At 50.0% G+C, this 27973-nt stretch overlaps 1 protein-coding gene across 4 annotated transcripts; it reads right to left on the reverse strand.

Moving 5' to 3' along the window:
• Nucleotides 1-1238: 1238 nt before the first annotated feature.
• On the reverse strand, nucleotides 1239-27973 carry LOC110511741 (leucine-rich repeat-containing protein 28). Of its 4 annotated transcripts, none has more exons than XR_005052380.1 (12): nucleotides 27537-27973; nucleotides 27228-27366; nucleotides 27051-27144; nucleotides 26720-26760; nucleotides 25992-26029; nucleotides 20881-21018; nucleotides 19406-19612; nucleotides 16715-16817; nucleotides 15221-15405; nucleotides 5299-5458; nucleotides 3294-3626; nucleotides 1239-3212 (listed from the first exon to the last, which is right to left on the reverse strand). XR_005052380.1 is itself a non-coding variant. In XM_036981715.1 (11 exons), exons 2-11 carry the CDS (start codon nucleotides 27299-27301, stop codon nucleotides 3557-3559), a joined length of 1110 nt encoding a protein of 369 aa, XP_036837610.1. In that variant the 5' UTR covers nucleotides 27302-27366; nucleotides 27537-27973; the 3' UTR covers nucleotides 1239-3556. The 4 variants fall into 4 exon arrangements, 2 of the variants coding, with proteins under 2 accessions (XP_036837610.1, XP_036837611.1); XR_005052381.1 differs by having other exon boundaries at nucleotides 1239-3131; nucleotides 3213-3626; XM_036981715.1 differs by having other exon boundaries at nucleotides 1239-3626.

The following is a 27973-nucleotide window of genomic DNA, read 5'->3' on the forward strand; positions in this document are numbered from 1 at the left end:
CCGTCTCGCCCCCCTCGTGGTCTCTGTCTTGACACAGTCTCGTCCCCCTCGTGGTCTCTGTCTTGACACCGTCTCGCCCCCCTCGTGGTCTCTGTCTTGACACCGTCTCGCCCCCCTCGTGGTCTCTGTCTTGACACAGTCTCGACCCCCTCGTGGTCTCTGTATTGACACCGCCTCGCCCCCCCTCGAGGGCTCTGACTTGGTCTCGCTTTAGGTGGTCTCGAACAGAACAGAAACCATTGATTGTTGAAAAAAATTAATTAGAGATGCATCATGAGTTCAACTGTTCTCCAACCCTGGTCTAAAACAGATTAAACCCTCCAACCCTGGTCTAAAACAGATTAAACCCTTCAACCCTGGTCTAAAACAGATTACACCCTCCAACCCTGGTCTAAAACAGATTACACCCTCCAACCCTGGTCTAAAACAGATTAAACCCTCTAACCCTGGTCTAAAACAGATTAAACCCTTCAACCCTGGTCTAAAACAGATTACACACTCCAACCCTGGTCTAAAACAGATTAAACCCTTCAACCCTGGTCTAAAACAGATTACACCATTCAACCCTGGTCTAAAACAGATTACACCCTCCAACCCTGGTCTAAAAACAGATTACACCCTCCAACCCTGGTCTAAAAACAGATTACACCCTCCAACCCTGGTCTAAAACAGATTAAACCCTTCAACCCTGGTCTAAAACAGATTACACCATTCAACCCTGGTCTAAAACAGATTACACCCTCCAACCCTGGTCTAAAAACAGATTACACCCTCCAACCCTGGTCTAAAACAGATTAAACCCTTCAACCCTGGTCTAAAACAGATTACACCCTCCAACCCTGGTCTAAAACAGATTACGCCCTCCAACCCTGGTCTAAAACAGATTAAACCCTTCAACCCTGGTCTAAAACAGATTAAACCCTTCAACCCTGGTCTAAAACAGATTACACCATTCAACCCTGGTCTAAAACAGATTACACCCTCCAACCCAGGTCTAAAACAGATTACACCCTTCAACCCAGGTCTAAAACAGATTAAACCCTTCAACCCAGGTCTAAAACAGATTACACCCTTCAACCCTGGTCTAAAACAGATTAAACCCTTCAACCCTGGTCTAAAACAGATTACACCATTCCGTAGAGGCACTGAATACAACCGTCAGAGAGATAGAGATGCGATCATTCTACCTCTGAACTAAACTGGAACCTTCCATTTGCAATGAGGATTCTACTTAACTATCAAGTTAAACATTGTTTATTGGCAAAATGTCAGACATTAAAATAAAAGTAATTGATTACAAATTATACAATATAGTAATCATATTCACAGTTATAACAATGTTATAATAATAACTATCTAACAATGTAATAAACAATAGAAAGCCAAACAAATAAAGTGGCAATAGACCCAATCCTCATCTAGACATCTTGCTGCTGGTTTTATAATCCAATGTCACTTACTGGTTGTGTCTCAAGATGCATCTTATTCCCTACACAGTGCACTACTTTAGACCAGGGCCCATGGGAGAAAGGGGGCCATTTGGGATGAGGCAAATTATAATTTTGTTCACCATTCCTCTTGAGTTGTGAGATTCAGACATTCATGGCGGAGTCTCAACCCTCGACAGAACCCTGGCGGGGTCTCAACCCTCGACAGAACCCTGGCGGAGTCTCAACCCTCGACAGAACCCTGGCGGAGTCTCAACCCTCGACAGAACCCTGGCGGAGTCTCAACCCTCGACAGAACCCTGGCGGAGTCTCAACCCTCGATAGAACCCTGGCGGAGTCTCAACCCTCGACAGAACCCTGGCGGAGTCTCAACCCTCGACAGAACCCTGGCGGAGTCTCAAACCTCGACAGAACCCTGGCGGAGTCTCAACCCTCGACAGAACCCTGGCGGAGTCTCAACCCTCGACAGAACCCTGGCGGAGTCTCAACCCTCGACAGAACCCTGGCGGAGTCTCAACCCTCGACAGAACCCTGGCGGAGTCTCAACCCTCGACAGAACCCTGGCGGAGTCTCAACCCTCGACAGAACCCTGGCGGAGTCTCAACCCTCGACAGAACCCTGGCGGAGTCTCAACCCTCGACAGAACCCTGGCGGAGTCTCTCAGTCCGTCTAGCCAAGACAGAGAGTCTGCTGCCTCCTATCCCAGTCTCTCAGTCCGTCTAGCCAAGACAGAGAGTCTGCTGCCTCCTATCCCAGTCTCTCAGTCCGTCTAGCCAAGACAGAGAGTAAGCTGCCTCCTATCCCAGTCTCTCAGTCCGTCTAGCCAAGACAGAGAGTCTGCTGCCTCCTATCCCAGTCTCTCAGTCCGTCTAGCCAAGACAGAGAGTCTGCTGCCTCCTATCCCAGTCTCTCAGTCCGTCTAGCCAAGACAGAGAGTCTGCTGCATGGACCTACAGCCGGGATTGGCAAGTCTGGTCCGGTAGGGCCCAAACACTTCTGTTATGAGCTTCAGTTCCTTTGGTTTTCAGCTAAAGAACCAAAGCGTTGCTTTGAGTCACAATCAAACTGAATGGAAACAAAGTTAGTTTTAAATCCTTCATTAACATTCAGGTTACCAGACTGTTTCAGACGTTAACCTTTTTTTGCAAAATAAAAAAATATTTTACCCTCAAAGACCAATTTTGTAAAGTTTAAAGACTTGTTAGAGGTCTGAGAGTCTGATGTGTCTACAGGAAAAGAAACGCCCAATAACTAAATGTGTCTATTATCTTGTCAAAGTCCTTCAGGCTGGAGTGGGGGGGCAACACACCTACCAGTATTACATATTTAGAACAGGTTTAGAACAAATATCATGCGATACGGCCGAACTGACATTCTTCAAACACTTTTTGTCAACCAGTGTCATGTAAAAATCCATAGAAATGATCAGAATAGATTCTCCTCTACAAAGACAAAAACACTCGGCACTTCTTGTTATTGTGATGCGTCTGTCAGGTGGACGTTTGGCTGGTGAACAGAGCAGCTAGTTCACACCAGTAAATACCGACACGCTCTGAGTTGTTGCTGGAACAAACTGAAACCAGAAACAAACCATTAGTAGAATGATGCTGTATTTAGAGATGTTAGTCGTTGGACAGTAGATGATATGTCAAGATGTGGATTATTAATACCAATATTGTCCGTCTTTCAATTGGACCGTCCATGCCCATTACAGACTGCTGGACTGGTCACAGGCTGCTGAGGCTCTGCATGTCCTCATGAGACCTTTCAATTGGACCGTCCATGCCCATTACAGACTGCTGGACTGGTCACAGGCTGCTGAGGCTCTGCATGTCCTCATGAGACCTTCAGTTCCTCATGTCCACCAGTCCAGAGGCAATGCATGTCCTCCTGAGATGGTCAGTTCCTCATGTCCACCAGTCCAGAGGCTATGCATGTCCTCCTGAGATGGTCAGTTCCTCATGTCCACCAGTCCAGAGGCTATGCAAGTCCTCCTGAGACGTTCAGGACTCCCACAGTCCTTCATCCATCCTTCATTCATTCATCCAGGAGACCAGAGGAGGAGATGATGACCGAAGGGGAGAGGAAGAGGTGGAGGCACCATGATGTCATTGCTGCAGATCAAATGTCTGAACACACTGACTGGAACAGCAGTAGGCCACGAAACTCACTGTGGTTCTGGATACGGAGACAGTGAGAGAGAGTGTGAGAGGAAAGAGCAGAGGGAGACAGAGAGAGAGAGCACATAGAGAGTGTGAGAGGAAAGAGCAGAGAGAGACACAGAGAGAGAGAGACATTGAGAGTGTTAGAGGAAAGAGCAGAGAGAGAGAGAGCACAGAGAGAGAGCACAGAGAGAGAGCACAGAGAGAGAGAGAGAGCACAGAGAGAGAGAACACAGAGAGAGAGAGAGCAGAGAGAGAGAGAGAGCACAGAGAGAGAGAGTGTGAGAGGAAAGAGCAGAGAGAGACAGAGAGAGAGACAGTGAGAGTGTGAGAGGAAAGAGCAGAGAGAGAGAGAGAGAGAGCAGCGAGAGAGCAGAGAGAGAGATGAAAGAGCAGAGAGCGACAGAGAGAGAGAGAGAGAGAGAGAGAGAGAGAGAGAGAGAGGAAAGAGCAGAGAGATTGAAGAGAGGGAGAGCAGGGTAGGGCAGAGAGAGAGAGAGAGCGAGAGAGAGAGAGGAAAGAGCAGAGAGAGGAAAGAGCAGAGAGAGAGAGAGAGAGGAAAGAGCACAGAGAGAGAAAGACAGAGAGAGAGAGACAGAGAGTGTGAGAGGAAAGAGCAGAGACAGAGAGAGAGAGACAGAGAGAGAGAGAGAGAGACAGAGAGAGAGAGAGAGAGACAGAGAGAGAGAGAGAGAGAGAGAGAGGGGAAAGAGCAGAGAGAGAGGAAAGAGCAGAGAGAGAGAGAGAGAGAGGAAAGAGCACAGAGAGAGAGAGACAGAGAGAGAGAGACAGAGAGAGAGAGAGAGAGAGACAGAGAGAGAGACAGAGAGTGTGAGAGGAAAGAGCAGAGAGAGAGAGAGAGAGAGAGAGAGAGAGAGAGAGAGAGAGAGAGGAAAGAGCAGAGAGAGAGAGGAAAGAGCAGAGAGAGAGAGGAAAGAGCACAGAGAGAGAGGGGAAAGAGCACAGAGAGAGAGAGACATAGAGAGAGAGACAGAGAGAGAGAGACAGAGAGAGAGAGACAGAGACAGAGAGAGAGCAGGGTAGGGCAGGGAGAGAGGAGAGAGAGAGAGAGGAAAGAGCAGAGAGATTGAAGAGAGGGAGAGCAGGGTAGGACAGAGAGAGAGGAGAGGGACTATTAGAGGGACTGGAGTAAAGTAGTGGTCCTATGAGACCTTCAGGTTTAGGGTCAGGGGTGGTTAGGTGTCAGGGGTGGTTAGGGGTCAGGGGTGGTTAGGTGTCAGGGGTGGTTAGGGGTCAGGGGTGGTTAGGGGTCAAGGGTGGTTAAGGGTCAAGGGTGGTTAGGGGTCAGGGGTGGTTAGGGGTCAGGGGTGGTTAGGGGTCAGGGGTGGTTGGGGTCAGGGGTGGTTGGGGTCAGGGGTGGTTAGGGGTCAGGGGTGGTTAGGGGTTAGGGGTGGATAGGGTCAGTTGGGGTCAAAGGTTGTTAGTTTCAGGGGTGGTTGGGGTCAGGGGTGGTTAGGGGTCAGGGGTGGTTAGGGGTCAGGGGTGGTTGGGGGTCAGGGGTGGTTGGGGGTCAGGGGTGGTTGGGGGTCAGGGGTGGTTAGGGGTCAGGGGTGGTTAGGGGTCAGGGGTGGTTAGGGGTCAGTTGGGGTCAAGGGTCGTTAGTTTCAGGGGTGGTTGGGGTCAGGGGTGGTTGGGGGTCAGAGGTGGGTAGGGTCAGGGTTAGCTACCTGCGGTGTACCCCAGCCAGAGCGGTCTCTCTGAGAGGGAACAGTTTGGGGTAGATGATGGTAAACATGGGCTGACTGCAGCGGTGACAATGTCCCAGGGGGCATTGGAGCAGGTCCAGAAGGCTTCTGGGTAACAGGAAGGGGGGCAGCAGACTCCGCTCTGAGAGACCAACAGGGAGAGAGAGAGAGGATAAAGAGAGGAGGAATATATTGACTGATTTTCCTCTATTTCTCCATTAAGGTTCTCTTTAACCACGTGGGACAGAGGGAGATTTAATGTCACATCATTATGACCAGGGGCCCCTCCATTCTCTTTAACCACCTGGGACAGAGGGAGATTTAATGTCACATCATTATGACCAGGGGTCCCACCATTCTCTTTAACCACCTGGGACAGAGGGAGATTTAATGTCACATCATTATGACCAGGGGCCCCACCATTCTCTTTAACCACCTGGGACAGAGGGAGATTTAATGTCACATCATTATGACCAGTGGTCCCACCATTCTCTTTAACAACCTGGGACAGAGGGAGATTTAATGTCACATCATTATGACCAGGGGTCCCACCATTCTCTTTAACCACCTGGGACAGAGGGAGATTTAATGTCACATCATTATGACCAGGGGCCCCACCATTCTCTTTAACCACCTGGGACAGAGGGAGATTTAATGTCACATCATTATGACCAGGGGCCCCACCATTCTCTTTAACCACCTGGGACAGAGGGAGATTTAATGTCACATCATTATGACCAGGGGCCCCACCATTCTCTTTAACCACCTGGGACAGAGGGAGATTTAATGTCACATCATTATGACCAGGGGTCCCACCATTCTCTTTAACCACCTGGGACAGAGGGAGATTTAATGTCACATCATTATGACCAGGGGCCCCACCATTCTCTTTAACCACCTGGGACAGAGGGAGATTTAATGTCACATCATTATGACCAGGGGCCCCACCATTCTCTTTAACCACCTGGGACAGAGGGAGATTTAATGTCACATCATTATGACCAGGGGTCCCACCATTCTCTTTAACCACCTGGGACAGAGGGAGATTTAATGTCACATCATTATGACCAGGGGTCCCACCATTCTCTTTAACCACCTGGGACAGGGGGAGATTTAATGTCACATCATTATGACCAGGGGTCCCACCATTCTCTTTAACCACCTGGGACAGAGGGAGATTTAATGTCACATCATTATGACCAGGGGCCCCACCATTCTCTTTAACCACCTGGGACAGAGGGAGATTTAATGTCACATCATTATGACCAGGGGCCCCACCATTCTCTTTAACCACCTGGGACAGAGGGAGATTTAATGTCACATCATTATGACCAGGGGCCCCACCATTCTCTTTAACCACCTGGGACAGAGGGAGATTTAATGTCACATCATTATGACCAGGGGCCCCACCATTCTCTTTAACCACCTGGGACAGAGGGAGATTTAATGTCACATCATTATGACCAGGGGTCCCACCATTCTCTTTAACCACCTGGGACAGAGGGAGATTTAATGTCACATCATTATGACCAGGGGCCCCACCATTCTCTTTAACCACCTGGGACAGAGGGAGATTTAATGTCACATCATTATGACCAGGGGCCCCACCATTCTCTTTAACCACCTGGGACACCTGGGCAATCTCAACCACACTGCACAATGCCCTAACCCATCTGGACAAGAGGAATACCTATGTGAGAATGCTGTTCATCGACTACAGCTCGGCATTCAACACCATAGTACCCTCCAAGCTCGTCATCAAGCTCGAGACCCTGGGTCTCGACCCCGCCCTGTGCAACTGGGTACTGGACTTCCTGACGGGCCGCCCCCAGGTGGTGAGGGTAGGCAACAACATCTCCTCCCCGCTGATCCTCAACACTGGGGCCCCACAAGGTTGCGTTCTGAGCCCTCTCCTGTACTCCCTGTTCACCCACGACTGCGTGGCCACGCACGCCTCCAACTCAATCATCAAGTTTGCGGACGACACAACAGTGGTAGGCTTGATTACCAACAACGATGAGACGGCCTACAGGGAGGAGGTGAGGGCCCTCGGAGTGTGGTGTCAGGAAAACAACCTCACACTCAACGTCAACAAAACTAAGGAGATGATTGTGGACTTCAGGAAACAGCAGAGGAAACACCCCCCTATCCACATCGATGGAACAGTAGTGGAGAGGGTAGCAAGTTTTAAGTTCCTCGGCATACACATCACAGACAAACTGAATTGGTCCACTCACACAGACAGCATCGTGAAGAAGGCGCAGCAGCGCCTCTTCAACCTCAGGAGGCTGAAGAAATTCGGCTTGTCACCAAAAGCACTCACAAACTTCTACAGATGCACAATCGAGAGCATCCTGGCGGGCTGTATCACCGCCTGGTATGGCAACTGCACCGCCCTCAACCGTAAGGCTCTCCAGAGGGTAGTGAGGTCTGCACAACGCATCACCGGGGGCAAACTACCTGCCCTCCAGGACACCTACACCACCCGATGTCACAGGAAGGCCATAAAGATCATCAAGGACATCAACCACCCGAGCCACTGCCTGTTCACCCCGCTATCATCCAGAAGGCGAGGTCAGTACAGGTGCATCAAAGCTGGGACCGAGAGACTGAAAAACAGCTTCTATCTCAAGGCCATCAGACTGTTAAACAGCCACCACTAACACTGAGTGGCTGCTGCCAACACACTGACACTGACTCAACTCCAGCCACTTTAATAATGGGAATTGATGGGAAATGATGTAAATATATCACTAGCCACTTTAAACAATGCTACCTTATATAATGTTACTTACCCTACATTATTCATCTCATATGCATACGTATATACTGTACTCTATATCATCGACGGTATCCTTATGTAATACATGTATCACTAGCCACTTTATACTATACTATGCCACTTTGTTTACATACTCATCTCATTTGTACATACTGTACCCGATACCATCTACTGTATCTTGCCTATGCTGCTCTGTACCATCACTCATTCATATATCCTTATGTACATATTCTTTATCCCCTTACACTGTGTACAAGACAGTAGTTTTGGAATTGTTAGTTAGATTACTTGTTATTACTGCATTGTCGGAACTAGAAGCACAAGCATTTCGCTACACTCGCATTAACATCTGCTAACCATGTGTATGTGACAAATAAAATTTGATTTGATTTGATTTGATTTGGACAGAGGGAGATTTAATGTCACATCATTATGACCAGGGGTCCCACCATTCTCTTTAACCACCTGGGACAGAGGGAGATTTAATGTCACATCATTATGACCAGGGGCCCCACCATTCTCTTTAACCACCTGGGACAGAGGGAGATTTAATGTCACATCATTATGACCAGGGGTCCCACCATTCTCTTTAACCACCTGGGACAGAGGGAGATTTAATGTCACATCATTATGACCGTTACACCATCAACCATTCAATGTGCTAGACCATCCAGTCATTCAACTTTAACCTTAAAGTTGAAAAAATAATGACAGTGGCATTGTTGTAGTCAGACAGACCACAGCAGTAGCAGGATGCCTGGGGGTTAGTGACAGACCACAGCAGGATGCCTGGGGTTAGTGACAGACCACAGTAGGATGCCTGGGGTTAGTGACAGACCACAGCAGTAGCAGGATGCCTGGGGTTGGTGACAGACCACAGCAGGATGCCTGGGGGTTAGTGACAGACCACAGCAGTAGCAGGATGCCTGGGGTTAGTGACATACCACATCAGTAGCAGGATGCCTGGGGGTTAGTGACAGACCACATCAGGATGCCTGGGGGTTAGTGACAGACCACAGCAGTAGCAGGATGCCTGAGGTTAGTGACAGACCACATCAGTAGCAGGATGCCTGGGGTTAGTGACAGACCACATCAGTAGCAGGATGCCTGGGGTTAGTGACAGACCACAGCAGGATGCCTGGGGGTTAGTGACAGACCACAGCAGGATGCCTGGGGTTAGTGACAGACCACAGCAGGGTGCCTGGGGTTAGTGACATACCACAGCAGGATGCCTGGGGGTTAATGACAGATCACAGCAGGATGCCTGGGGGTTAGTGACAGACCACAGCAGTAGCAGGATGCCTGGGGGTTAGTGACAGACCACAGCAGGATGCCTGGGGTTAGTGACAGACCACAGCAGGATGCCTGGGGTTAGTGACAGACCACAGCAGGGTGCCTGGGGTTAGTGACAGACCACAGCGGTAGCAGGATGCCTGGGGTTGGTGACAGACCACAGCAGGATGCCTGGGGTTAGTGACAGACCACAGCAGTAGCAGGATGCCTGGGGTTGGTGACAGACCACAGCAGGATGCCTGGGGGTTAGTGACAGACCACAGCAGTAGCAGGATGCCTGGGGTTAGTGACATACCACATCAGTAGCAGGATGCCTGGGGGTTAGTGACAGACCACAGCAGTAGCAGGATGCCTGGGGGTTAGTGACATACCACAGCAGTAGCAGGATGCCTGTGGGTTAGTGACATACCACAGCAGGATGCCTGGGGGTTAGTGACAGACCACAGCAGTAGCAGGATGCCTGGGGTTGGTGACAGACCACAGCAGGATGCCTGGGGTTAGTGACAGACCACAGCAGTAGCAGGATGCCTGGGGGTTAGTGACAGACCACAGCAGGATGCCTGGGGGTTAGTGACAGACCACAGCAGGATGCCTGGGGTTAGTGACAGACCACAGCAGGGTGCCTGGGGTTAGTGACAGACCACAGCAGGGTGCCTGGGGTTAGTGACAGACCACAGCGGTAGCAGGATGCCTGGGGTTGGTGACAGACCACAGCAGGATGCCTGGGGTTAGTGACAGACCACAGCAGTAGCAGGATGCCTGGGGTTGGTGACAGACCACAGCAGGATGCCTGGGGGTTAGTGACAGACCACAGCAGTAGCAGGATGCCTGGGGTTAGTGACATACCACATCAGTAGCAGGATGCCTGGGGGTTAGTGACAGACCACAGCAGTAGCAGGATGCCTGGGGGTTAGTGACATACCACAGCAGTAGCAGGATGCCTGTGGGTTAGTGACATACCACAGCAGGATGCCTGGGGGTTAGTGACAGACCACAGCAGTAGCAGGATGCCTGGGGTTGGTGACAGACCACAGCAGGATGCCTGGGGTTAGTGACAGACCACAGCAGTAGCAGGATGCCTGGGGTTAGTGACAGACCACAGCAGGATGCCTGGGGGTTAGTGACAGACCACAGCAGGATGCCTGGGGGTTAGTGACAGACCACAGCAGGATGCCTGGGGTTAGTGACAGACCACAGCAGGGTGCCTGGGGTTAGTGACAGACCACAGCAGGGTGCCTGGGGTTAGTGACAGACCACAGCAGGATGCCTGGGGTTAGTGACATACCACAGCAGTAGCAGGATGCCTGTGGGTTAGTGACAGACCACATCAGGATGCCTGGGGGTTAGTGACAGACCACAGCAGTAGCAGGATGCCTGGGGTTGGTGACAGACCACAGCAGGATGCCTGGGGTTAGTGACAGACCACAGCAGTAGCAGGATGCCTGGGGTTGGTGACAGACCACAGCAGGATGCCTGGGGGTTAGTGACAGACCACAGCAGTAGCAGGATGCCTGGGGTTAGTGACATACCACATAAGTAGCAGGATGCCTGGGGGTTAGTGACAGACCACAGCAGTAGCAGGATGCCTGGGGGTTAGTGACATACCACAGCAGTAGCAGGATGCCTGTGGGTTAGTGACATACCACAGCAGGATGCCTGGGGGTTAGTGACAGACCACAGCAGTAGCAGGATGCCTGGGGTTGGTGACAGACCACAGCAGGATGCCTGGGGTTAGTGACAGACCACATCAGGATGCCTGGGGGTTAGTGACAGACAACAGCAGTAGCAGGATGCCTGGGGTTAGTGACAGACCACAGCAGTAGCAGGAGGCCTGGGGTTAGTGACAGACCACAGCAGTAGCAGGATGCCTGGGGGTTAGTGACAGACCACAGCAGGATGTCTGGGGGTTAGTGACAGACCACAGCAGGATGCCTGGGGCTTAGTGACAGACCACAGCAGTAGCAGGATGCCTGGGGGTTAGTGACAGACCACAGCATGATGCCTGGGGTTAGTGACAGACCACAGCAGGATGCCTGGGGGTTAGTGACAGACCACAGCAGGATGCCTGGGGGTTAGTGACAGACCACAGCAGGATGCTTTGGGGTTAGTGACAGACCACAGCAGTAGCAGGATGCCTGGGTGTTGGTGACAGCCACAGACGGATGCCTTGGGGATTGGTGACAAACCACAGCAGGAAGCCTGGGGGTTGGTGACAGACCACAGCAGGATGCCTGGGGGTTAGTGACAGACCACAGCAGGATGCCTGGGGGTTAGTGACAGACCACAGCAGGATGCCTGGCGGTTAGTGACAGACCACAGCAGGATGCCTGGGGGTTAGTGACAGACCACAGCAGGATGCCTGGGGGTTAGTGACAGACCACAGCAGTAGCAGGATGCCTGGGGTTGGTGACAGACCACAGCAGGATGCCTGGGGTTAGTGACAGACCACAGCAGTAGCAGGATGCCTGGGGTTGGTGACAGACCACAGCAGGATGCCTGGGGGTTAGTGACAGACAACAGCAGTAGCAGGATGCCTGGGGTTAGTGACAGACCACAGCAGGATGCCTGGGGGTTAGTGACAGACCACAGCAGGATGCCTGGGGCTTAGTGACAGACCACAGCAGTAGCAGGATGCCTGGGGTTAGTGACAGACCACAGCAGTAGCAGGATGCCTGGGGGTTAGTGACAGACCACAGCAGGATGCCTGGGGGTTAGTGACAGACCACAGCAGGATGCCTGGGGCTTAGTGACAGACCACAGCAGTAGCAGGATGCCTGGGGTTAGTGACAGACCACAGCATGATGCCTGGGGTTAGTGACAGACCACAGCAGGATGCCTGGGGGTTAGTGACAGACCACAGCAGGATGCCTGGGGGTTAGTGACAGACCACAGCAGGATGCCTGGGGGTTAGTGACAGACCACAGCAGTAGCAGGATGCCTGGGTGTTGGTGACAGCCACAGCAGGATGCCTTGGGGATTGGTGACAAACCACAGCAGGAAGCCTGGGGGTTGGTGACAGACCACAGCAGGATGCCTGGGGGTTAGTGACAGACCACAGCAGGATGCCTGGGGGTTAGTGACAGACCACAGCAGGATGCCTGGGGGTTAGTGACAGACCACAGCAGGATGCCTGGGGGTTAGTGACAGACCACAGCAGGATGCCTGGGGGTTAGTGACAGATCACAGCAGTAGCAGGATGCCTGGGGTTAGTGACAGACCACAGCAGGATGTCTGGGGGTTAGTGACAGACCACAGCAGGATGTCTGGGGGTCCGTGACAGATCACAGCAGTAGCAGGATGCCTGGGGGTTAGTGACATACCACAGCAGTAGCAGGATGCCTGGGGTTAGTGACAGACCACAGCAGGATGCCTGGGGTTAGTGACAGACCACAGCAGTAGCAGGATGCCTGGGGTTAGTGACAAACCACAGCAGTAGCAGGATGCCTGGGGTTAGTGACAGACCACAGCAGTAGCAGGATGCCTGGGGGTTAGTGACATACCACAGCAGTAGCAGGATGCCTGTGGGTTAGTGACATACCACAGCAGTAGCAGGATGCCTGGGGGTTAGTGACAGACCACAGCAGGATGCCTGGGGTTAGTGACAGACCACAGCAGTAGCAGGATGCCTGGGGTTAGTGACAGACCACAGCAGTAGCAGGAGGCCTGGGGTTAGTGACAGACCACAGCAGTAGCAGGATGCCTGGGGGTTAGTGACAGACCACAGCAGTAGCAGGATGCCGGGGGTTAGTGACAGACCACAGCAGTAGCAGGATGCCTGGGGTTAGTGACAGACCACAGCAGGATGCCTGGGGGTTAGTGACAGACCACAGCAGTAGCAGGATGCCTGGGGGTTAGTGACAGACCACAGCAGTAGCAGGATGCCTGGGGGTTAGTGACAGACCACAGCAGGATGCCTGGGTGTTAGTGACAGACCACAGCAGGATGCCTGGGGTTAGTGACATACCACAGCAGGATGCCTGGGGTTAGTGACAGACCACAGCAGGATGCCTGGGGGTTAGTGACAGACCACAGCAGTAGCAGGATGCCTGGGGGATCGTGACAGACCACAGCAGGATGCCTGGGGGTTAGTGACAGACCACAGCAGGATGCCTGGGGGTTCCTGACAGACCACAGCAGGATGCCTGGGGGTTAGTGACAGACCACAGCAGTAGCAGGATGCCTGGGGTTAGTGACAGACCACAGCAGGATGCCTGGGGTTAGTGACAGACCACAGCAATAGCAGGATGCCTGGGGTTAGTGACAAACCACAGCAGTAGCAGGATGCCTGGGGTTAGTGACAGACCACAGCAGTAGCAGGATGCCTGGGGTTGGTGACAGACCACAGCAGTAGCAGGATGCCTGGGCGTTAGTGACAGACCACATCAGGATGCCTGGGGGTTAGTGACAGACCACAGCAATAGCAGGATGCCTGGGGTTAGTGACAGACCACAGCAATAGCAGGATGCCTGGGGTTAGTGACAAACCACAGCAGTAGCAGGATGCCTGGGGTTAGTGACAGACCACAGCAGTAGCAGGATGCCTGGGGGTTAGTGACAGACCACAGCAGTAGCAGGATGCCTGGGCGTTAGTGACAGACCACATCAGGATGCCTGGGGGTTAGTGACAGACCACAGCAGTAGCAGAATGCCTGGGGGTTAGTGACAGACTAAAGCAGGATGCCTGGGGGTTACTGACAGACCACAGCAGTAGCTGGATGCCTGGGGTTGCAGTGATGTGATAGAATGGCGCCGGAGGGGATAACCAGAAGCCATGGATTACAAAGCAACATCCACACTGAGCTAAAGGCTAGAGCTGACGCTTTAAAGGAGCAGGACACAAATCTGGACACTTATAAGAAATCCCGCTATGCCCTCCGACGAACCATCAATCCAGCAAAGTGTCAATACTGGACTAAGATGGAATCCTACTACACCGGCATTGATGCTTGTTGGATGTGGCAGGGCTTGCAAACTATCATGGATTACAAAGGGAAACCCAGCCAAGAGCTGCCCAGTGACGCAAACTAACTAACTAACTAAATGCCTTCTGTGCTCGCTTTGAGGCAACACTGAATCATGCATGAGAGCACAAGCTGTTCCGGACGACCGTGTGATCATGCTCCATGTATCCGATTCCGTATCCGATGTGAGTATAATTTCAGTGTGTAATGTATCAATTCTGAGTGTGAAAGTACTATGTGTCTCCCCCCAAATGGCACCCTATTCTCTAAAAAGCAGTCCACTATATAGGAAATAGGGAGCCATTTGGGGCAGAGACCATATTCTATATTATCCCAGAGCTGATGAACTCTTCATTGTCTTCACATTCATCCCCATCAGGATGGAATCTGCTCAATGTCATATTAGAATGCTTCAAATGTTCCGTAGCTGAATTTGGCGTTCCCCCAGGCTCGGTGCTAAGACCCCTATAATTATTCTCCCAGCTGTACAGCATCTCTATGGTGTGATGAATTAAAGGACACCATGCCTCTATGGTGTGATGAATTAAAGGACACTTCATGTCTCTATGGCGGGATGAATTAAACGACACTTCATGTCTCTATGGTGTGATGAATTAAAGGACACTTCATGTCTCTATGGTGGGATGAATTAAAGGACACTTCATGTCTCTATGGTGTGATGAATTAAAGGACACTTCATGTCTCTATGGTGTGATGAATTAAAGGACACTTCATGTCTCTATGGTGTGATGAATTAAAGGACACTTCATGTCTCTATGGTGGGATGAATTAAACGACACTTCATGTCCTGAAATATCAGAAGACCCAAGAGGATCTGTGTGTGTAGCTGTATCCGTGTCTCTCCTCACCTCTGATTGGCTGTCGCCCGTACATGCTGTGCAGGGCCCTCATGGCGAGCTCCTCCAGGGGGCCCACTCGCTCCGTCTCTGAGCCTATAGCTTTCACCTCAGCAGGCAAAGGGAGAGACACATCTCCCAGAGACAGAGACAGAGGCTGGGGCACCCGGTCAGACACCTGCCCTGGCAGACCACACCTGGAGAGAGACAGAGAGAGACAGACAGGTTAGACAGACCACACCTGGAGAGAGACAGAGAGAGACAGACAGGTTAGACAGACCACACATGGAGAGAGACAGAGAGAGAGAGACAGACAGAGAGACATACAGACAGGTTAGACAGACAGACGTCAATGTCTGAGACTCAAATCCAAATTCTGCTATAATACATTAATAGACATAGATTTATCCAATTAAGAAAAAGGTCAGTAAGCAATGAAATGCTGAAGAAATGATATTCATCCACAAAGAAGCTGAGGAAAGGGATGGAGATGTGTCCTTATCCACTGCAGCCAATCACCTTGTACAGATATAAGGGTTAGGGGCTGTCCTTACCCACTGCAGCCAATCACCTTGTACAGATATAAGGGTTAGGGGCTGTCCTTACCCACTGCAGCCAATCACCTTGTACAGATATAAGGGTTAGGGGCTGTCCTTATCCACTGCAGCCAATCACCTTGTACAGATATAAGGGTTAGGGGCTGTCCTTATCCACTGCAGCCAATCACCGTGTACAGATATAAGGGTTAGGGGCTGTCCTTATCCGCTGCAGCCAATCACCTTGTACAGATATAAGGGTTAGGGGCTGTCCTTATCCACTGCAGCCAATCACCGTGTACAGATATAAGGGTTAGGGGCTGTCCTTATCCGCTGCAGCCAATCACCTTGTACAGATATAAGGGTTAGGGGCTGTCCTTACCCACTGCAACCAATCACCTTGTACAGATATAAGGGTTAGGGGCTGTCCTTACCCACTGCAGCCAATCACCTTGTACAGATATAAGGGTTAGGGGCTGTCCTTATCCACTGCAGCCAATCACCTTGTACAGATATAAGGGTTAGGGGCTGTCCTTATCCACTGCAGCCAATCACCTTGTACAGATATAAGGGTTAGGGGCTGTCCTTACCCACTGCAGCCAATCACCTTGTACAGATATAAGGGTTAGGGGCTGTCCTTATCCGCTGCAGCCAATCACCTTGTACAGATATAAGGGTTAGGGGCTGTCCTTACCCACTGCAGCCAATCACCGTGTACAGATATAAGGGTTAGGGGCTGTCCTTATCCGCTGCAGCCAATCACCTTGTACAGATATAAGGGTTAGGGGCTGTCCTTACCCACTGCAGCCAATCACCTTGTACAGATATAAGGGTTAGGGGCTGTCCTTATCCACTGCAGCCAATCACCTTGTACAGATATAAGGGTTAGGGGCTGTCCTTACCCACTGCAGCCAATCACCGTGTACAGATAACAATATTATCAGATATAAGGATTAGGGGCTGTCCTTACCCGCTGCAGCCAATCACCTTGTTGTACAGGTATGAAGGAAGGCCTTTGAGGTGGACGTTGTTGTCAACAAACACAAACTGCAGCTCTCTGGAACGACCCAAATCTGGAACACACCCCCACAATATTATCAGTCACCCCCACAATATTATCAGACAGGCACCCCCACAATATTATCAGACAGTCACCCCCCACAATATTATCAGACAGTCACCCCCCACAATATTATCAGACAGTCACCCCCACAATATTATCAGACAGTCACCCCCACAATATTATCAGACAAGAACATCTATCATTATCAGACAGTCACATCTATCAGACAGGCACATCTATCAGACAGGCACATCTATCAGACAGTCACATCTATCAGACAGTCACATCTATCAGACAGGCACATCTATCATTATCAGACAGTCACATCTATCAGACAGGCACATCTATCAGACAGGCACATCTATCATTATCAGACAGGCACATCTATCAGACAGGCACATCTATCAGACAGGCACATCTATCAGACAGGCACATCTATCAGACAGGCACATCAGACAGGCACATCTATCAGACAGGCACATCTATCAGACAGGCACATCTATCAGACAGGCACATCTATCAGACAGGCACATCTATCATTATCAGACAGTCACATCTATCAGACAGGCACATCTATCAGACAGGCACATCTATCAGACAGGCACATCTATCAGACAGGCACATCTATCAGACAGGCACATCTATCAGACAGGCACATCTATCAGACAGGCACATCTATCAGACAGGCACATCTATCAGACAGGCACATCTATCAGACAGTCACATCTATCAGAGAGGCACATCTATCAGACAGGCACATCTATCAGACAGGCACATCTATCAGACAGGCACATCTATCATCTATCAGACAGGCACAACTATCAGACAGGCACATCTATCAGACAGGCACATCTATCAGACAGGCACATCTATCAGACAGGCACATCTATCAGACAGGCACATCTATCAGACAGGCACATCTATCAGACAGGCATGTAGGTACATCTAGATGTATCATCTATCAGACAGGCCTCGGTAATCCCTGACTGGTCTAACTACTACAGTGGCACATGGTAGGGCCATGGGAGAGCCACGCGCCCCTACACCTGAGCTAGGACTAGCCCAGTAAAACACACAGCCTCCCTGGCTGGCTGCCCATACCTCCCTGGCTGGCTGGCTGCCCATACCTCCCTGGCTGGCTGGCTGCCCATACCTCCCTGGCTGGCTGGCTTCCCATACCTCCCTGGCTGGCTGGCTGCCCATACCTCCCTGGCTGGCTGGCTGCCCATACCTCCCTGGCTGGCTGGCTGCCCATACCTCCCTGGCTGGCTGTCTGCCCATAGCTCCCTGGCTGGCTGTCTGCCCATACCCCCCTGACTGGCTGTCTGCCCATACCCCCCTGGCTGGCTGTCTGCCCATACCTCCCTGGCTGGCTGGCTGATGACTGAGCTCTGGCCAAGCAAAACATACAGTGTGAGCAGGTGGGTCTGGACAGGGGTGATGTTGTGGATGTTTGTCTGGAGATAGGGCTATGGGCAGGTGGGTCTGGACAGGGGTGATGTTGTGGATGTTTGTCTGGAGATAGAGCTGTGGGCAGGTGGGTCTGGACAGGGGTGATGTTGTGGATGTTTGTCTGGAGATAGAGCTGTGGGCAGGTGGGTCTGGACAGGGGTGATGTTGTGGATGTTTGTCTGGAGATAGGGCTGTGGGCAGGTGGGTCTGGACAGGGGTGATGTTGTGGGTGTTTGTCTGGAGATAGGGCTGTGGGCAGGTGGGTCTGGACAGGGGTGATGTTGTGGATGTTTGTCTGGAGATAGGGCTGTGGGCAGGTGGGTCTGGACAGGGGTGATGTTGTGGATGTTTGTCTGGAGATAGGGCTGTGGGCAGGTGGGTCTGGACAGGGGTGATGTTGTGGATGTTTGTCTGGAGATAGGGCTGTGGGCAGGTGGGTCTGGACAGGGGTGATGTTGTGGGTGTTTGTCTGGAGATAGGGCTGTGGGCAGGTGGGTCTGGACAGGGGTGATGTTGTGGATGTTTGTCTGGAGATAGGGCTGTGGGCAGGTGGGTCTGGACAGGGGTGATGTTGTGGATGTTTGTCTGGAGATAGGGCTGTGGGCAGGTGGGTCTGGACAGGGGTGATGTTGTGGATGTTTGTCTGGAGATAGGGCTGTGGGCAGGTGGGTCTGGACAGGGGTGATGTTGTGGATGTTTGTCTGGAGATAGGGCTGTGGGCAGGTGGGTCTGGACAGGGGTGATGTTGTGGATGTTTGTTTGGTAGAGAGGTGAGTTGGTTAACAGCCATACTGAGCTGGTTGAGGCTGTGGTGAACTCTGACCTCATACTAACCTAGGGGTAGAGAGGTGAGTTGGTTAACAGCCATACTGAGCTGGTTGAGGCTGTGGTGAACTCTGACCCCATACTAACCTAGGGGTAGAGAGGTGAGTTGGTTAACAGCCATACTGAGCTGGTTGAGGCTGTGGTGAACTCTGACCCCATACTAACCTAGGGGTAGAGAGGTGAGTTGGTTAACAGCCATACTGAGCTGGTTGAGGCTGTGGTGAACTCTGACCCCATACTAACCTAGGGGTAGAGAGGTGAGTTGGTTAGCAGCATTACTGAGTTGTTTGAGGCTGTGGTGACCTCTGACCCCATACTAACCTAGGGGTAGAGAGGTGAGTTGGTTAGCAGCCATACTGAGCTCGTTGAGGCTGTGGAGCTGGCAGAGCTGTCTGGGGAAGCTGGTCAGGTTGTTCCTGTCAGCAGTGAGACACTGGAGAGACAGACACTGGTGCAGCCGCTCTGGGAGACACACCAACACATTCCTACTGACATCCAGGGTCTCTAGGTCACACAGGGCTCCAATCTCTGTGTGAGAGAGAAATGAAAGAGGTCACATAGGGCTCCAATCTCAGTTAGGAGACAGAGAGAGAGAGACAGAGAGACAGAGAGACAGAGAGACAGAGAGAGAGAGAGAGAGAGAGAGAGAGAGAGAGAGAGAGAGAGAGAGAGAGAGAGAGAGAGAGAGAGAGAGAGAGAGAGAGAGAGAGAGAGAGACAGAGAGAGACACAGAGAGAGACACAGAGAGAGAGAGAGACACACAGAGATGTTCATTATCTATGCATAGTCAATTTACCCCTACCTACATGTGCAAATGACCTCAAACTGTACCCCCGCACATTGACTCGGTACCGGTACACCCTGTATATAGCCTCCACATTGACTCTGTACCGGTACCCCCTGTATATAGCCTCCACATTGACTCTGTACCGGTAACCCCTGTATATAGACTCCACATTGACTCTGTACCGGTAGCCCCTGTATATAGCCTCCACATTGACTCTGTACCGGTACCCCCTGTATATAGTCTCCACATTGACTCTGTACCGTAACACCCTGTATATAGCCTCCACATTGACTCTGTACCGGTACACCCTGTATATAGCCTCCACATTGACTCTGTACCGGTACCCCCTGTATATAGCCTCCACATTGACTCTGTACCGGTACCCCCTGTATATAGTCTCCACATTGACTCTGTACCAGTACCCCCTGTATATAGCCTCCACATTGACTCTGTACCGGTACCCCCTGTATATAGCCTCCACATTGACTCTGTACCGGTACCCCCTGTATATAGCCTCCACATTGACTCTGTACCGGTAGCCCCTGTATATAGCCTCCACATTGACTCTGTACCGGTACCCCCTGTATATAGCCTCCACATTGACTCTGTACCGGTACCCCCTGTATATAGCCTCCACATTGACTCTGTACCGGTACCCCCTGTATATAGCCTCCACATTGACTCTGTACCGGTACCCCCTGTATATAGCCTCCACATTGACTCTGTACCGGTACCCCCTGTATATAGCCTCCACATTGACTCTGTACCGGTACACCCTGTATATAGCCTCCACATTGACTCTGTACCGGTACCCCTGTATATAGCCTCCACATTGACTCTGTACTGGTACACCCTGTATATAGTCTCCACATTGACTCGGTACCGGTACCTAGAGGCAGGTATTTCAGCTGGTTGTTGGCCAGTCTTACCTGGAGGCAGGTATTTCAGCTGGTTGTTGGCCAGTCTTACCTGGAGGCAGGTATTTCAGCTGGTTGTTGGTCAGTCTTACCTGGAGGCAGGTATTTCAGCTGGTTGTTGGCCAGTCTCAGGTGTCGTAAGGACCTCAGCCTGCCGATCTCTGGACAGATGACTTGCAGAGCGTTGTCACTCAGGTCTAAAGACTGCAGCCTGGACAGGTTACCTATAGCTGAGGACAGGACAGGTTACCTATAGCTGAGGACAGGACAGGTTACCTATAGCTGAGGACAGGACAGGTTACCTATAGCTGAGGACAGGACAGGTTACCTATAGCTGAGGACAGGACAGGTTACCTATAGCTGAGGACAGGACAGGTTACCTATAGCGGAGGACAGGTTACCTATAGCTGAGGACAGGACAGGTTACCTATAGCTGAGGACAGGTTACCTATAGCTGAGGACAGGACAGGTTACCTATAGCTGAGGACAGGGCAGGTTACCTATAGCTGAGGACAGGTTACCTATAGCTGAGGACAGGTTACCTATAGCTGAGGACAGGTTACCTATAGCTGAGGACAGGTTACCTATAGCTGAGGACAGGTTACCTATAGCTGAGGACAGGTTACCTATAGCTGAGGACAGGTTACCTATAGCTGAGGACAGGTTACCTATAGCTGACGGCAGGTTACCTATAGCTGAGGACAGGACAGGTTACCTATAGCTGAGGACAGGACAGGTTACCTATAGCTGAGGACAGGACAGGTTACCTATAGCTGAGGACAGGTTACCTATAGCTGAGGACAGGACAGGTTACCTATAGCTGAGGACAGGTTACCTATAGCTGAGGACAGGTTACCTATAGCTGAGGACAGGTTACCTATAGCTGAGGACAGGTTACCTATAGCTGAGGACAGGTTACCTATAGCTGAGGACAAGACAGGTTACCTATAGCTGAGGACAGGACAGGTTACCTATAGCTGAGGACAAGACAGGTTACCTATAGCTGAGGACAGGTTACCTATAGCTGAGGACATGACAGCTTACCTATAGCTGAGGACAGGTTACCTATAGCTGAGGACAAGACAGGTTACCTATAGCTGAGGACAGGACAGCTTACCTATAGCTGAGGACAAGACAGCTTACCTATAGCTGAGGACAAGACAGGTTACCTATAGCTGAGGACACGACAGGTTACCTATAGCTGAGGACAAGACAGGTTACCTATAGCTGAGGACAAGACTGGTTACCTATAGCTGAGGACAAGACAGGTTACCTATAGCTGAGGACAGGACAGCTTACCTAAAGCTGAGGACAAGACAGCTTACCTATAGCTGAGGACAGGTTACCTATAGCTGAGGACAGGTTACCTATAGCTGAGGACAAGACAGGTTACCTATAGCTGAGGACAGGTTACCTATAGCTGAGGACAGGTTACCTATAGCTGAGGACAGGTTACCTATAGCTGAGGACAGGTTACCTATAGCTGAGGACAGGTTACCTATAGCTGAGGACAGGTTACCTATAGCTGAGGACAGGTTACCTATAGCTGAGGACAGGTTACCTATAGCTGAGGACAGGTTACCTATAGCTGAGGACAGGACAGGTTACCTATAGCTGAGGACAAGACAGGTTACCTATAGCTGAGGACAAGACAGGTTACCTATAGCTGAGGACAAGACAGGTTACCTATAGCTGAGGACAGCTTACCTATAGCTGAGGACAAGACAGGTTACCTATAGCTGAGGACAAGACAGGTTACCTATAGCTGAGGACAGCTTACCTATAGCTGAGGACAGGTTACCTATAGCTGAGGACAGGTTACCTATAGCTGAGGACAAGACAGGTTACCTATAGCTGAGGACAAGACTGGTTACCTATAGCTGAGGACAGCTTACCTATAGCTGAGGACAGGTTACCTATAGCTGAGGACAGGTTACCTATAGCTGAGGACAGGTTACCTATAGCTGAGGACAGGTTACCTATAGCTGAGGACAAGACAGGTTACCTATAGCTGAGGACAAGACAGGTTACCTATAGCTGAGGACAAGACAGGTTACCTATAGCTGAGGACAAGACAGGTTACCTCTAGCTGAGGACAAGACAGGTTACCTCTAGCTGAGGACAAGACAGGTTACCTCTAGCTGAGGACAAGACAGGTTACCTATAGTTGAGGACAAGACAGGTTACCTATAGCTGAGGACAAGACAGCTTACCTATAGCTGAGGACAGGTTACCTATCGCTGAGGACAGGTTACCTATAGCTGAGGACAGGACAGGTTACCTATAGCTGAGGACATGTTACCTATAGCTGAGAACAGGTTACCTATAGCTGAGGACAGGACAGGTTACCTATAGCTGAGGACATGTTACCTTTGGCTGAGAACAGGTTACCTATCGCTGAGGACAGGTTACCTATAGCTGAGGACAAGAAAGGTTACCTATAGCTGAGGACAAGACAGCTTACCTATAGCTGAGGACAGGTTACCTATCGCTGAGGACAGGTTACCTATAGCTGAGGACAGGACAGGTTACCTATAGCTGAGGACATGTTACCTATAGCTGAGGACAGCTTACCTATAGCTGAGGACAAGACAGGTTACCTATAGCTGAGGACAAGACAGGTTACCTATAGCTGAGGACAGCTTACCTATAGCTGAGGACAGGTTACCTATAGCTGAGGACAGGTTACCTATAGCTGAGGACAGGTTACCTATAGCTGAGGACAGGCTACCTATAGCTGAGGACAAGACAGGTTACCTATAGCTGAGGACAAGACAGGTTACCTATAGCTGAGGACAAGACTGGTTACCTATAGCTGAGGACAGCTTACCTATAGCTGAGGACAGGTTACCTATAGCTGAGGACAGGTTACCTATAGCTGAGGACAAGACAGGTTACCTATAGCTGAGGACAAGACAGGTTACCTATAGCTGAGGACAAGACAGGTTACCTATAGCTGAGGACAAGACAGGTTACCTCTAGCGGAGGACAAGACAGGTTACCTCTAGCTGAGGACAAGACAGGTTACCTCTAGCTGAGGACAAGACAGGTTACCTATAGCTGAGGACAAGACAGGTTACCTATAGCTGAGGACAAGACAGCTTACCTATAGCTGAGGACAGGTTACCTATCGCTGAGGACAGGTTACCTATAGCTGAGGACAGGACAGGTTACCTATAGCTGAGGACATGTTACCTATAGCTGAGAACAGGTTACCTATAGCTGAGGACAGGTTACCTATAGCTGAGGACAGGCTACCTATAGCGGAGGACAGGTTACCTATAGCGGAGGACAAGACAGGTTACCTATAGCTGAGGACAGGTTACCTATAGCGGAGGACAGGACAGGTTACCTATAGCTGAGGACAGGTTACCTATAGCTGAGGACAGGTTACCTATAGCTGAGGACAGGTTACCTATAGCTGAGGACAGGTTACCTATAGCTGAGGACATGTTACCTATAGCTGAGGACAAGACAGGTTACCTATAGCTGAGGACAGGTTACCTATAGCTGAGGACAGGTTACCTATAGCTGAGGACAGGTTACCTATAGCTGAGGACAGATTACCTATAGCTGAGGACAGGTTACCTATAGCTGAGGACAGGTTACCTATAGCTGAGGACAGGTTACCTATAGCAGAGGACAGGACAGGTTACCTATAGCGGAGGACAGGTTACCTATAGCTGAGGACAGGTTACCTATAGCTGAGGACAGGTTACCTATAGCGGAGGACAGGACAGGTTACCTATAGCTGAGGACAGGTTACCTATAGCTGAGGACAAGACAGGTTACCTATAGCTGAGGACAAGACAGGTTACCTATAGCTGAGGACAGGACAGGTTACCTATAGCTGACGACAAGACAGGTTACCTATAGCTGAGGACAAGACAGGTTACCTATCGCCGAGGACAAGACAGGTTACCTATAGCTGAGGACAGATTACCTATAGCTGAGGACAGGTTACCTATCGCTGAGGACAGCAACTCTTCCTGGGGTTTATTATGGATCCCCATTAGTTCCTGCCACGGCAGCAGATACTCTTCCTGGGGTTTATTATGGATCCCCATTAGTTCCTGCCAAGGCAGCAGCTACTCTTCCTGGGGTTTATTATGATCCCCATTAGTTCCTACCAAGGCAGCAGCTACTCTTCCTGGGGTTTATTATGGATCCCCATTAGTTCCTGCCAAGGCAGCAGCTACTCTTCCTGGGGTTTATTATGGATCCCCATTAGTTCCTGTCAAGGCAGCAGCTACTCTTCCTGGGGTTTATTATGATCCCCATTAGTTCCTACCAAGGCAGCAGCTACTCTTCCTGGGGTTTATTATGGATCCCCATTAGTTCCTGCCAAGGCAGAAGCTACTCTTCCTGGGGTTTATTATGTATCCCCATTAGTTCCTGCCAAGGCAGCAGCTACTCTTCCTGGGGTTTATTATGGATCCCCATTAGTTCCTGCCAAGGCAGCAGCAACTCTTCCTGGGGTTTATTATGGATCCCCATTAGTTCCTGCCAAGGCAGCAGCTACTCTTCCTGGGGTTTATTATAGTTCCCCATTAGTTCCTGCCAAGGCAGCAGCTACTCTTCCTGGGGTTTATTATGGTTCCCCATTAGTTCCTGCCAAGGCAGCAGCTACTCTTCCTGGGGTTTATTATGGTTCCCCATTAGTTCCTGCCAAGGCAGCAGCTACTCTTCCTGGGGTTTATTATGGTTCCCCATTAGTTCCTGCCAAGGCAGCAGTTACTCTTCCAGCAAAATTAAGGCTTAAATTGCTTTTATTTTTTTTAAACCTTACATTTCACAACACATTAAGTGTGTTCCCTTGGACCACTCCTCTACTACAACATATCTAAAATACAAAATCTGTGTGTACGTGTGTGTATAGTGCCTATGTTTTGGTGTGTTTGTATGCACATGTCTGTGCCTGTGTTTGTGTTGCTTCACAGTCCCTGCTGTTCAATAAGGTGCATTGTTTTATATGATTCTACTGCTGCATCAGTTACTTGATGTGGAATAGAGTTCCATGTAGTCATGGCTCTATGTAGTACTGTGGAATAGAGTTCCATGTAGTCATGGCTCTATGTTGTACTGTGGAATAGAGTTCCATGTAGTCATGGCTCTATGTAGTACTGACAAGGTGTTGAATGTAAGTAACTCAGTATAATAGTATCAGCCTCTACTAAATGACTGAAGATCATTGAGAAATCACCTTCAGGAACACAGGTTATATTGTTGGAATGCAGATACCTTGAAGAGACAAAGAGCAATGACACTTTAAAAGATTGACAAGTGTCAACAAGTAAAAAGTAACAAACATGTGAAAGACCACCACGGTTGATTACTTTCCCAGAATATAATGCATCTGTAACTGTAGTGCCATCTAGTGGACGCATGCAAACTGCTGGTCCAACAGTTCCTATGCATTCCTGCCCGATGTCTTTCCTACAGTAAGAAAATATGCTTTTATACACTTGGAGCTCTATTAAGTTGGGGCACTTCTATACTCACAGATCTATTAAATAGGGGCGCTTCTATACTTACAGCTCTATTAAGTTGGGGCACTTCTATACTCACAGATCTATTAAATAGGGGCGCTTCTATACTTACAGATCTATTAAATAGGGGAGCTTCTATACTTACAGCTCTATTAAGTTGGGGAGCTTCTATACTTACAGCTCTATTAAGTTGGGGAGCTTCTATACTTACAGCTCTATTAGGTTGGGGAGCTTCTATACTTACAGCTCTATTAAGTTGGGGAGCTTCTATACTTACAGCTCTATTAAGTTGGGGAGCTTCTATAATTACAGATCTATTAAGTTGGGGAGCTTCTATAATTACAGATCTATTAAATAGGGGAGCTTCTATACTTACAGCTCTATTAAGTTGGGGAGCTTCTATACTTACAGCTCTATTAAATAGGGGAGCTTCTATACTTACAGCTCTATTAAGTTGGGGAGCTTCTGTGCTAGATTATCCGGCTGCAGAAAGGAGAGAAAGCATATTTTTAGAACACAGACCACAATGCAAATTATAGAAAACTGGCATCACTAAGAGCCAGGCTAAAGAATGAGAGTTACCACACATAAATACTGGATCTAAACTATGCCGGACAGACACCTAGCTCTGGTCCAAGGTGTTACGTAACAGCCTGGTCCAGAGACCACACCAGTCCGTACCAGCGTGGTGAGAGAGTTCTGGACCAGAGACCCCACCAGTCCGTACCAGCGTGGTGAGAGAGTTCTGGACCAGAGACCCTACCAGTCCGTACCAGCGTGGTGAGAGAGTTCCTCTTCATATAAAGCCTCTGTAGGAACTGTAGTCCTTCATCTTTCAGCAGCTCGACCGGAAAGTTGTTCAGGTTCCTGTAGTTGAGGAACAGGTTGAATCAAGGCTAGCACATATAACTTACATTTAACACATAGTAACATGCCTTAATAAAACACACCTGTAGTTGAGGAACAGGTTCTTGTGACGCTCCTGCTTGGCCATGCAGATCGCCTCCTGCAGCTCAGACGCCATGGCAACAAGGAAGCACCGTCACTTCCTGTACCTTTCCGGGTCTTCTATCTGAACCACCGCTACACCTTAAAGAGGAAAATAAACAGGAAAACAACGCAGAGATGTTCCCATAATCAGACTGGGACCACGATGCATTGGCAAAGTATAACGCCTACGTGTGCAATAGTTAGATACAATAAAACAATGTTTTATTCATAAATCAGACATACAGCTTGGTTGAATGTCCAAAACATACCTTAGGAAAGATGCTAGCTAGCTAGTAACGTTAGCTAGTTCTACCAGCAGTATCTTCGGTCCTACTGTACTGTTACTTGCGAGCTAACGTTAGCATAACAGTAACGTTGTTATATGCCATGCAGAGCAAGCTAACGTTAGCTGCGAGCACTTGGGTCTTCCTTGGCAATGTGTGCAAAACAAACAGTTAACTTATGTAACTAGCTAGCTAGCCATGTATGGACAATTAAAACTAACATTATCAAACGTTTCAAAACAGTAGCTGGCTTCTTTGAAAGCAAATCTCCAAGTGAACTGCTTATTCATGTCAAACTGTTAGCTTAGCTACTTCCTTTACCTTCTTGCAGAAGCAATGTTTGTAAAGCCTAACGTCCCTGTGGGCACGTCTTGATATTTTATCAACAGACTTAAAAGTCAACGGCGACGTCATTGACTGGA

The sequence above is a fragment of the Oncorhynchus mykiss genome, chromosome 6, assembly GCF_013265735.2.
Source record: "Oncorhynchus mykiss isolate Arlee chromosome 6, USDA_OmykA_1.1, whole genome shotgun sequence".
NCBI classification, from domain to species: domain Eukaryota; kingdom Metazoa; phylum Chordata; class Actinopteri; order Salmoniformes; family Salmonidae; genus Oncorhynchus; species Oncorhynchus mykiss.

Coding starts and splice junctions, on each gene's coding strand:
- LOC110511741 (XM_036981715.1), bottom strand. CDS start 27,301: ATGGCGTCTGAGCTGCAGGAGGCGATCTGCATGGCCAAGCAGGAGCGT. Junction 26,030..26,719: donor CTCCCCAACTTAATAGAGCT/GTAAGTATAGAA, acceptor TGTCTCTTCAAG/GTATCTGCATTCCAACAATA. Junction 3,627..5,298: donor CTGGCTGGGGTACACCGCAG/GTAGCTAACCCT, acceptor CTCCGTATCCAG/AACCACAGTGAGTTTCGTGG.